The following is a 12,172-nucleotide window of genomic DNA, read 5'->3' on the forward strand; positions in this document are numbered from 1 at the left end:
AGTGACATATTTCCATTAATCTTAAAAACAAGGGTTGGCTGTAAGATTGACTTTTTCTTCTATATTTTAGTGAAAAGGTCATTCGCCTCTAGTTGCAAGATCAAACACTGCCTTCTTATCTCAAAAAATATTGCCTGTATTTTAGCTTTTAGTGCCTTAGATACTGAATTTTGAATTAAAAAGGAAAAAGTAATCTTGCAAAATGTAAAGGTACAGATTCCTTTTATAATAAGAAAAGACATCACAAACCTTCAAATGGCCCAGGTCCTCTGTGTAGAGACAGTTTGAAAATAAATTGTTTGAATAAAATGGTGAGAAAGGAGCTTGGGAAGCATTCAATAAATGTTTTTTTATACTCAACCTAATACAGTATAGCTGCATTCCTTCAGAAATTTGAAGTGTTCTAACAGAATATAAATATCCTAACCTAAAAATACATTTTTCATCTTTCTTCCAGGAATAATTTTTTCACTGAATGACAAATCAAGTTCTTCTAATCTGAAGATAGATGCTTTGTCCTGTTTGTATGTGATCCTCTGCAATCATTCTCCCCAAGTCTTTCATCCTCATGTTCAAGCACTGGTGCCTCCAGTTGTAGCTTGTGTTGGAGATCCATTTTACAAGATAACATCAGAGGCACTTTTGGTTACTCAACAACTAGTGAAAGTCATTCGTCCTTTAGACCAGCCTTCTTCCTTTGATGCTACTCCTTACATCAAAGATCTCTTTACTTGCACAATCAAGAGATTAAAGGCTGCTGACATTGATCAGGAGGTGAAAGAAAGGGCAATATCTTGCATGGGTCAAATCATTTGTAGCCTTGGTGACAGCTTGGGCACAGACCTGCCTAGTACACTTCAGATCTTCCTAGAGAGACTGAAGAATGAAATCACTCGGTTAACTACAGTGAAGGCCATGACACTGATTGCTGGTTCTCCTTTGAAGATAGATTTGAGACCGATCCTGGGGGAAGGAGTTCCTATTCTTGCTTCTTTTTTGAGAAAGAACCAACGGGCTTTGAAACTGGGTACTCTTTCCGCGTTAGATATTTTAATTAAGAATTACAGTGACAGCTTGACAGCTGCCATGATTGATGCTGTCCTGGATGAGCTTCCACCTCTTATTAGTGAAAGTGATATGCACGTATCACAGATGGCCATCAGTTTTCTGACAACACTTGCTAAAGTATATCCTTCCTCCTTGTCAAAGATTAGTGGGTCCATTCTCAATGAACTTATTGGGCTGGTGAGATCGCCTCTACTTCAGGGCGGAGCACTTAGTGCCATGCTAGAATTTTTCCAAGCTTTGGTTGTGACTGGTACAAATAATTTAGGCTATATGGATTTACTGCGCATGTTAACGGGTCCAGTGTATTCTCAGAGCACAGCACTTACTCACAAGCAGTCTTATTATTCCATTGCCAAATGTGTGGCTGCCCTTACTCGAGCGTGCCCTAAGGAAGGACCAGCTGTGGTAGGTCAGTTCATTCAAGATGTCAAGAACTCAAGGTCCACGGATTCCATTCGGCTTTTGGCTTTGCTTTCTCTTGGGGAAGTTGGGCATCACATTGACTTAAGTGGACAAATTGAGCTGAAGTCTGTAATATTAGAAGCATTCTCTTCTCCTAGTGAAGAAGTCAAATCAGCAGCATCTTATGCATTAGGCAGTATTAGTGTTGGCAATCTTCCTGAGTATCTACCTTTTGTCTTACAAGAAATAACCAGCCAGCCTAAGAGGCAATACCTTCTTCTTCATTCCTTGAAAGAAATAATTAGCTCTGCATCAGTGATTGGTCTCAAACCATATGTTGAGAACATCTGGGCCTTACTCCTGAAGCACTGCGAATGTGCAGAAGAGGGTACAAGGAATGTTGTTGCTGAATGCTTGGGCAAGCTTACTTTAATAGACCCAGAGACTCTGCTTCCACGACTCAAGGGATACTTGGCATCGGGTGAGTTGTATGCATAAATTGTAGAAAATGGCCTTAACTATCTGTTAATAAATGGTTGTGTTTTTTTTAAATGATTTGCTTAAGTTCTGTAATACTCCTGAAGTTTGCTTGCCCCCAAAACCCTCTGCCAAGAACAGTATGAAGCTTAGTTCCATTTTGGCAGGAGAAAGTAAGTCGTGCAGAGCATGAATTACTTTTATGTTCTGATTTCAGAGTATGATAATTCATTTAATAATGTTACATCTAACAAAACTATAAACTTAGAGCATGGGCAGCAAAGGACAGCACTGCTTGATAGATTAGTTGCAGTGAATTAGCTTCTTATATATTCCTAGTTCTCGAATAAGAATTCTGAAATTTGTAAGGTTAGGAAGGATAAAACTGATTAATGAGTTATAGTCATATAAGAACTGTATCAATGTGTTTCCTTTTTGTCCTTCTGCTTTAAAGAGGAGAATTGTTTAAAGGCTTGCATGAGATAAATTAAAAGAGCGTGCAAGTAGGCTCATAACTAAAGTTTTCTGGAGCAGAAATGATTTATTACAAATACTGTGTCTCAGCGTTTAAAATGTAACACCAGTACATTTGTGGAGGAAACACTGCATTACTAGTAATAAACAGCATTTATTCTTCAGCTTTTGTAAGAATTTTAGAAGCTTGTAAAGAATGGATTTAAGCACGATTTCAATTCTGTAGTTATAACTGTTATAACTATTACGTAATCAATGATCTTATTTCCTGTTAGGATCCTCATATGCTCGAAGTTCTGTGGTTACTGCTGTTAAGTTCACTATTTCTGATCATCCACAACCCATAGACCCACTCTTGAAGAACTGCATAGGTAAGTTACTTTACCTCTAGAGACAAATTCTAAGTTTTCAAGTGATGGAATTGCATTTAAAATGTATTCTGTGTGTCTTCATAGAAAAAGGATTATTTTGTTGATGGAACCAGAAATAACTGCTTATGTTAACAATTGAAACTGTTTTAAACGGTTTCCTTAAGAGCCAATTCTTTCTTTTAACTCTAGCTTATTTGAATTCAGAGTAGTACAAGATGTGTGCTAAAAGTAGCATATATTGAAGCTGCAGTGGACAAAGAATCCAAGGAGCAAGGACTTCTAGAAAGGTGGTACCTGAGAGATGATTTCTACTTCCAGGATCTTTCCAAGTTATATCAGTTTGATGTAGTAAGGTTCTTTGTTTATCCAGAAAGGTGGTCTTGGAAATATTTGGTCTTAAAAAATGTATACATATGTTAATTCTGAGTGTTATCAGATGGTGGATTGTAAATTTAGATCCTTGTGATTCTGTAATGCTTTGTGGTCTGAAAGTTATTGGAAGCTTGTGTATACAGATAAGGTAATCAGAGCTTTCAGTATGATAGAGCTTTGCAATTCTTAGGCTTTCTGAGCTTTTCTCGTTTGTGTGACAGTGTTGTAGATTTGTTTAATGTGCTTTGGTGAATGTTAGCTTTATAGTGGATTGATTACCCTGAAATCTTTAGAAAGCAGTGTATACCACTAAATCTAATGGGGGTGAAAGGATTCATTTTTAAAAACAGTTTTCTGGGGAGCAAGTTTTTTATTGATGGTGAAGCTGTAGCGATCAGAAAGACCAACGTGATAGGAATAACGTTACAAAAGAGGTGGAAGGACCAGCATGGTAGCAAGGTGCTACAAGGGAAGGGAGGTAAATCGCTCACTCATATCAGATGATTCTGGGTTCGCAAGGAAAGGCTTCTAGCAAGGAGGGATCTCCAGAAAGAGATCCTTCCTCAGTGGCAGTCAGCCCATAAATGCGGCCTAAGAGGTCTCTTCTTCTGGTCACACAGTGAATTGCCTTCACCTGTGCTCCCAGGGCTGACTGGGTCTTTCCTCCAGGTGCTCAATCAGTGGTTCAGGTCATGACCCAGCACTTCCCATACAGAAGCGATGTCAGCTCTTACATTATTTTCATTGCGAAGCTTTAATATTTTTTAATAATGCATTAATGAGTTGATTGACTGTGCTTGTGGGCTTCTCCTATCTTCCTCCCACTAAAACTGCTTTACCCCTTTGGTTTTTGGAAATACTTATTGGGTACTGAATACAGCAAATGAGCTATTGCTATTTACTACATCAAAAATATCTAATTTTTAGTGTTGTTACCCCCCCCCCTTTTTTTTTTGTGGGTATAGAATTCACTTTGTTTACACCCTGTTGTTTTTCTCCTTTTTAACGGTTCAGCACTCTTGGAAGTTGCTAAATAATCGGGGGGAGGAGGAATACTTGTTCCTGCATGTATTTGTTTTACCAAAGCAGTGCTACAGAACTCTAGAAACCAGTGTGAAAATGTATGGAGACAGGGCTTGTTACATTAATATATGCTGAGTAGGCTTATCTTCTGGTAACTTAGGAATCTGTTGATTTATTTTTATATGCAATTGCAGGTGATTTTTTGAAAACATTGGAAGACCCAGATCTCAATGTCAGGAGAGTAGCCCTAGTGACATTTAACTCAGCTGCACACAATAAACCATCATTAATAAGGGACCTCTTAGATACTGTGCTTCCTCATCTTTACAACGAAACAAAAGTCAGAAAGGAATTAATCAGAGAGGTATGTTAACTAAGAAAAATGTGATGAGATAACATAAGTAGGCTCCGTGTTTGTCTAAATATATTACTTTTTACCTTGTTTATTTGCTCACAGGTGGAAATGGGACCATTTAAGCACACAGTTGATGATGGACTGGACATTAGGAAAGCTGCCTTTGAGTGCATGTATACTCTTTTGGATAGCTGTTTGGATAGACTAGATATATTTGAATTCCTAAACCACGTTGAAGATGGCTTGAAGGATCACTATGACATTAAGGTTAGCTTTCATTTTGCTACGTAAGCAGTGAATTAGTCTAAATATTTTGAATAGTGAGTAGGCTGAAATGGTAAGAGTGCTCTTTCACATGTTTTAAGTATTTCATTATTTAAAATATCATTAAAGTGTTGCTGTTAAAGGTTGCACAGTGTTTTAGGAAATAACTCACAGTGTGACTGATTCTTGGTTTTCTTTCAAACTAGATGCTAACCTTTTTAATGTTGGTGAGACTGTCTACCCTTTGTCCAAGTGCAGTGCTGCAGAGGTTGGATAGGCTTGTTGAACCTTTGCGTGCTACATGTACAACTAAGGTATTGTTTTAAATTTAAACCTCTGTTTGTTAATTAACTTGTGTTGTCTTATAGAATTATAAACAATTTTTTGTATGAAGAATGCTTCTAGTAATCTAGGTATACTGCTGCAGCATTTCCCTAATTAGGTGTTTGTAAATTGCAGTAGGCAGAACGATACAAATACATGGGTCCTTACACATGTATTACTTTTCCTTAAACTACAACTTGAAGAGTAAAATGGTGAGCTCATTTTTAAAAATCCTATTTCTTTGGCATTTCTTTTGTTTCTCAAAAATCTAGTTGCCACTTAAGCAACTTGGAAGTCTCATAATTATAAATAGTGAAGGTAGGATACTGAGGGTTTTTCTGACTTCTTATGATTATGTTGTTGCAGACAAACATTCAAGTGATGAAGGATGGAGACAGCATAAAGTGGTGCTGGCTTTTAGTTTTTGTTGCTTTTTTTCTTCATTTATATTATGAAATATCACTGAAGTAAAACAGAAGGCTAATCAATTATTTTAATAAGAGTAAACTTTTTTGTTTAATTTCTGTTCTCTGAAGTCTGGAAGTATTGTGATAATAACATTTCAATGTTATTTACTGACTACTACCTAGAGATTAGCTGCTAAAATTTTTATTTGGTAATTGACTTGGTAATTCGGAGCATTTTTCTGCTTACCATACAGTGTTCAAGTTTGATCTATTTTTAAACTGCTAATAAAAAGTCTGCTAAAAAGCAGATATTTATTAAAGAGCTTATGCTATTGTGAAAGCTGTCCGAAGCAGTATTGTGAAAGGAGTTAGGTCTTCAAAAGATATGTGTAAGTTAAGGTGGGTGTAGAGGGAGAGTTTAGCTACATTTTCAAACGTTTTCATTTTTTTCCCCTAGGTAAAGGCAAATTCAGTGAAACAGGAGTTTGAAAAGCAAGATGAACTGAAACGATCTGCGATGAGGGCAGTAGCAGCACTTCTAACCATTCCAGAAGCAGAGAAGAGTCCATTAATGAGTGAATTCCAGTCACAGATAAGCTCTAACTCTGAGCTGGCAGCCATCTTTGAAAGTATCCAAAAAGATTCATCGTCCACTAACTTGGAATCTATGGACACTAGTTAAATGTTTGCCCAAAATGGGGACCATTATGTTGAACCATAAGATGCACTGAATTGACAGGTTATGAGTAAGAAACAGAAAAAATATCTAATCAACACATTGTTCCACTTCATTTACCTTTATGGAGACAGTTGGCTTTTCCCATTGTTGCTTTTCTAGCATCTATTCCAGAAATGTATTCCCATAATCCAGAGTTTGTTAACCACTCTTGTTTTAGTGGATTTGGCCACATTTGGGAATTAAAAAGTTGACGCATGGTGTATGGAAGTAGGTTCCAACATCCATTTTCCCTGTAACATTTAGGATTAAAATGTTAAAATTTTGTGACCATGATTTTTTTTTCTTTTATTTACTCTTTCTATTTGTAGACAACAACAAAGAGGTGTGGGGGAGATGGGAATTGAGCATCCAGGTGCACCATGTTTTTGTATAACTTCTTATTGTTTTTGTTTCAGCTTCATAAATTGGTTTGGCTGGCAGATAAATCCTGTGTAAGATTTATTATATTAAAGAGGGGGTTTTGGCACAGTTCAAAAAGAAGCAGACATAAATGTCATTTTTTAAGGTGTGGGGATTAGAAAACAAATATCCCTGTTGTGCACACTAATTTTGCATGAGCAAGTTTACAAATATATATTGTCTGTAAAACAGCATGTGCAGTTTATTCGTTATACAAGTTAAAATAAGTGCTACTGTATCAGTGCAGTTTTCAGGTATCTTAACGTACTGAACATTCACATAGGAAGGGATGAATTGAAGGATAGTTGTCTTAACCTGGCTTTTTAAAATGCCAATAGTATGACCCTGCAGATGTACTCACAGCCAATATGACAGCTTCTGCAGTTTTCATGGTTTTTCAAACTCATAGAGTGAATCCCCTGGAAGTGAGGTGGGCGAACAGAAGATCAGAGGGAAATAGAATGAGCTGGAGGTAAAAATGAGCAGAGAACAATTAGCTGCTGAGTGGCTGCTGAACTCTGGATTCAAGTCTGCTTTTGTTATACAAGTGTGAAAGGAGGTTTCTTCAATGCCTTCTACCTCCCATTCTTTATGCAACTTTATTGCTTATACTAGGGCTCTAATGTATGGTATTACCTAGGCAAGCATTGTCAGGGCATCATTCTGTGCCCATCAGAATGTTTTCTGGCACATGGAACCGCCAGTAGATCGCAGTGCTGTTACTGTTGTATGGTATTCTTGTGAGACGGGAAACAGGAGCAGTCGTAAGACTGGAGAGAGAGAGAAATGTTAGAAAATCAAACTGAAAGGGAAAAAACCTGCTGTGAATATGCTTAGATACTCTACAAGGGGACCAGAAGGTGGTAGGTGGCAGTACTTCAATAAGCTGGATTTTCGAGTTTAATAGCAAAAGTTGGAGAACCACTGCCTCCATTTGAGTCTTGTCATTATTTAGTTAATATGGTTGGTTAGTTGTCTCTTTTAGTAAGGTCTGAGTTTGGTTTTCCTCTAGTTAACTAATAGCTGAAATTTTTGGAAACCTGTTACTTGATTATGTAGCAGAAACTGCTACAGGCCTAAACAAACATATGACTTCAGAGAGAGTTTCTTGTGAGCAATGGAGTTCAGGGGCAAGTTCTTCACACACTTACAGCTTAAGGAAAGCAGAGGAGATACTGGTGCATTTTACTTTAGTTGAAAGACTTGAATGAAGAAATCTATAAACTCATTCAGTAATAACAATTCTAATGCTGTAGAAATCTTGAAATTGTAGCTTTCTCTGTCTCTGAAGTCTTCGTTCTCATGTATCAATCGTCTTGTAGAAGTAGAAATAAATGAAATTAAATGTACCAGCATATCTAAATGTCATGAAAAAGTATGGGATGACCCTAGAGAGAAACCATATGGTAGAAATGCCCTGTGAATTAGGTGCGTTTTCCCCAGCTGTATAAATCATCTACTTCAATGACGGCAATATACAGGCCTACTAATTAAGAATCTGTTGTGCTAATTAGTTGTCAAATTAATCTTACTTCCTTTGTGTTAGGTTTTCAGAGTGTATTAAGTTTTTTTTTATAGACTAAGAGCTAGGTATGAAAGTGATATGATAAACATGAAATGTGAGGCTAAGTTGTGTAAAAGGACTAGGGACTGGTAAGTAAATAGGATACTTACATTTAGAGCTGAGAGATGTGTGTGTTTATGACTACCGCAATGCCTGTGTTGAGGATTCAAATAATATTCACTTATGGACAGATGGGAAGGTTGAGATGTATTGCGTAGTAAATGCTTTCTTGCAGGAGAGTACTTTGTATTTTGACCACTGATGAAACAGGTGGGAACATAAGAATTTAAAACTTAATTTAGAAAAGAATGAAGAAGATTTTCAACTTTTCTGAAAATTATAGAAATTCCAAGATCGGATTCTCACCAGGTAGCATCTGGATATTTTAGCAAGGCAGGAAGACAGACTTAAGAAAGTTATAACTGTACCATAATTCTGATATTACGTGTTAGTTTTATAAACTCTTACTAGGTTACGTGTTCAGATTGCATTGCCTTTAACTGGATTGCTTGATCTAAGTGCTTGTTTTTGGGAGAGGAGATATTTTTTTATTATTATTTTTTATTCCCCCACTGTATGTCAAGTGTGTTTACTTAACTAAATCTGATGTATTTATGCTTTTAGTGCAATTAGGTTCAGGCAGTTCTGTTAAGGGTGATGTCAGGAATACCTCTAGCTGTTTTTTAAACAATAAATGTCTGAAGCTGAAGTACAAAACTGGAATTCTGAAAGGTGGCTCTTAAAGGTTCCTGGTGTGGTTAGTATTTTCTCTCCTATTTTTCTTGATTTTGCATAGAAGCAATTGAGAAACTGTAATAAGCTCACAGATAATACAGAAATGCTTGGCCGTGGTTGCCATTACCAATTTTTGTATCTCAAAAGTAATTAAGGTTGAACTAGAAGAGGTTGTTCAGCGTGCTCACATTTTTCTGTGAAAGATCTTGCCATCCTTGCAAAGGACATGTTTTCTTTAAAATAAAAATGAATCATTTTTATAATTATACATATATTATACAAAGAAATACATATTTCTGTATATAATTTAGATATATATTTTGCTGCACTTAAAGTTGATAATTTTCCTTCAGTGTTACCTCTAATATAGCAGTTTCCAGAGCTGAATTGCATTCAGATTGTATTTATGTCAACGAAACGAAACAAGTTCTAATAAAACCCCTGTTTGCATGAGGTCCATTCGTATGCAGGTAAGCAGCACCGCTTCTCTCCAATGGAGGATTATTTTAACGTCAACTCAAATTGGAAATGTGATTTAAAAGTTTATATATGTCACTATTGTATTTGGCATAATATAACACCAGGAACATGTTCACCCTGCTCTGCTGCAACGATTGGTAGCGGTGATTTTAGCAGCTATGCGCGTATTTACTGGTACATCACCTCCCTTTCTTCCCCTTGGAAGACTCAAAAATCGTAGTAGGATGTCACTTGAAAAATGCTTTGGTTTTGTTGTTGATTATCCTGATCATTCAGACTGACAAATTCACCTCTCTCACAGATACCAAACATTTAAGTCTGCATCCTCTGTGTTTACTTCCCATTTGACCTAAACTTCAGATAGAAAGTATTTGTTATTTCTAAATTAATTTCTAAATTAAAACTACCAGTCACTGTGTTACTTTCTTTTTGTCCTTACTCTTTGATGTGAGATGGAAAGCATTGCTCATTGTACTACTGAACACAAACAGGCAGGGTTTGTAACTGCAAGCATTCCCCCGGTGCTCTTCAGTATAGGCTTAGAGCTAAAATATTCTTTTACATTAAAACCAAACTTTTTCATCAGTATCAGTTTTTCATTTTTCACTGGGGAATTGGGGGGGGGAAATCAGATTTCTTGACCACAGTGAAGTGAGTTAGTCTTCCATAGTCAGTGTTGAAGCAGCAGTTTTTTGCAAGTGGTGATGTTGTGAGCATCAGGCAATTTTGTCCCTAGGGTGTTAGGCTTCTTCAGATTCTTTTCCATGCATAAGGCTTTAATATTCTCTTCTGAGGATAAAACTGTTCTCACAAAAGATCATCCATCCCCCCAGAACAAACAGAAGGGGTTCTGTAGTCTGTATTGTGTTTCAGAACCTAGCTCTGAAGTGGAGAAGAAATAAGAATGTTTCTCTGAGAACCACATGGGTGCTGATTGGAAGACAGATATCAGCTGAAATATGGCACTGAGAAAAAAATCTCAACAAGCAGATACTTTTATTTAAAAAAAAAAAAAAGACAATTCTTTCTTTTATGTTCTGCCTTCCAGCTTATTTTGAAAGATTAGGAAATACAGAAGAAAAAAAGAATTAGCAAGTTGTGAACTTTCATGGACAATCTTTCAAACTTTTGTTGAACGATCTCCCTCTGCTTCCCCTCCTCAGGAGCTGCAGAAAGCAGTGAGGCTGCCTCGGCCTCCTCCAGGCTGGGCAGCCCAGTGCCCTCAGCCTCTCCTCACAGGACATGCCAAGTAAAGCCCAAGGAAGGCATCAAACTCTGCTGCTTTCCCACTGGATGCCTACTTTGGAACCTGAGATTAATACAACTCTATTAAAATGATAGAATATTTTTGTCTCCCGAGTGTTTGATGTGGAAAATCATGCAGTACTGTTTTTTTTAATCTTTTTCAGTATTTACTTTAGTTGCAGATCATTTTCTAAGAATTTGACAGCTTTTCAGATCTGCTCCTCTCCTTCAATCTCAACTTTTTAAAATAAGGGGAATACTACAATTCTGTGATTTTTGTAGTGCAGTTGTCTTTTGATTCCTGCAGGACTATCTTTTTTTTTTTTAATTCCTTCCAGGAAAAACAGGTAATGGAACTGTGGGTGAATGACACTCAGCCTTGTGCAATTATTGAACATAGAGGTGTATAAGGCAAATGAAGAGATGTAATTTCTGCACATAGAAAATAATTCTTAAAGAATGATTTGAATAGATGTATTCAGGCTGAAACGTTGGGATATAATCAAAGGCTATGTAAGGACAAAATTTTTCTGAAATTGTAAAATTTCTGGTTCTCCATGGATTTCTGTCAGGTCTGTTTGGTGGCTGAAGATGACTGGTCCATGAAGCTAAAAGGAGTGTGAGGGCAGACTATCACACAGTACATGAATCTGTGTTGTATTGCTGCTTAGCAAATGGTTAATATTTATTGGTTTGTTTTTTTCTTAACACTTATCATTAGGGTTTATATTGCTCTGAGATTTTTCATACTTCACCTATCAAAAGCATTTGTTCCACTGTATCCAAGTTGTCTTTGGTGAAGGGTAAATGATTTTGAGACATGGTTCGGAAAGTGTGCAGAAGCAGTTGGTCAGCTGACTGGGTTTATTTTTTCCCATGTATTTCTTAATCACAGAGTCATAGAATAGCTTGGGTTGGAAGAGACCCCAAGGATCACCAAGTTCCAATCCCCCACCACGCGTCTGGAAGAACAGGAAAGAAGAGGTCCAGTGACAGATTTGGGCACTTCTGTAGAAGCAGTTCAAGAAGAACATTGTAGAATATAATGGATTTTGTTTTATCAAAGTAATTTCTCTTCCCTGTTCTGGGCTGTGCATCAGGGGAGAAAATTCAGACCTGGTAAGATCCTGTATGCCTCTCTAAGATTAGACCTTACAGTTGAGAGAAGAAATAAATGTTTCCTCAAAACCTGCAGGAATTACTCCAGAGAATCCAGCTTCTTGTTGTGGACCAATTAGACACAACTCCAGTTTTAGCAATGGTATAGAGTTTATTAATACCTGGTGGTAAATGAGAGGGTTAGATTGTGTGGTTGTGTAAGAACAACTCAAAGGCTGACACTGCAATACAGGTAGTATTCATATGCTTACCAACATCATATGAAGAAGATATGTGTACACTGCAGAAAGAAGCTGAGAGCTGTTTCTTCGCATGCTCGTTACATGTGTAGAGTGAGGGCCTACAGTGTGATTG

The 12,172-nt window shown here is 37.1% G+C and overlaps 1 protein-coding gene across 1 annotated transcript in view; it reads left to right on the top strand.

Moving 5' to 3' along the window:
* CAND1 (cullin associated and neddylation dissociated 1) overlaps nucleotides 1–8,024 on the top strand; it is a 30,742-nt gene extending 22,718 nt beyond the window's left edge. Inside the window, exons 10-15 of the mRNA XM_021385108.1 lie at nucleotides 458–1,951; nucleotides 2,697–2,792; nucleotides 4,382–4,551; nucleotides 4,645–4,809; nucleotides 5,013–5,120; nucleotides 5,995–8,024. Coding sequence (XP_021240783.1) covers nucleotides 458–1,951; nucleotides 2,697–2,792; nucleotides 4,382–4,551; nucleotides 4,645–4,809; nucleotides 5,013–5,120; nucleotides 5,995–6,219 — 2,258 coding nt within the window. The 3' untranslated portion in view covers nucleotides 6,220–8,024. The remainder of the gene's footprint in view (nucleotides 1–457; nucleotides 1,952–2,696; nucleotides 2,793–4,381; nucleotides 4,552–4,644; nucleotides 4,810–5,012; nucleotides 5,121–5,994) is intronic.

The sequence above is a fragment of the Numida meleagris genome, chromosome 1, assembly GCF_002078875.1.
Source record: "Numida meleagris isolate 19003 breed g44 Domestic line chromosome 1, NumMel1.0, whole genome shotgun sequence".
In the NCBI taxonomy this organism is placed as follows: domain Eukaryota; kingdom Metazoa; phylum Chordata; class Aves; order Galliformes; family Numididae; genus Numida; species Numida meleagris.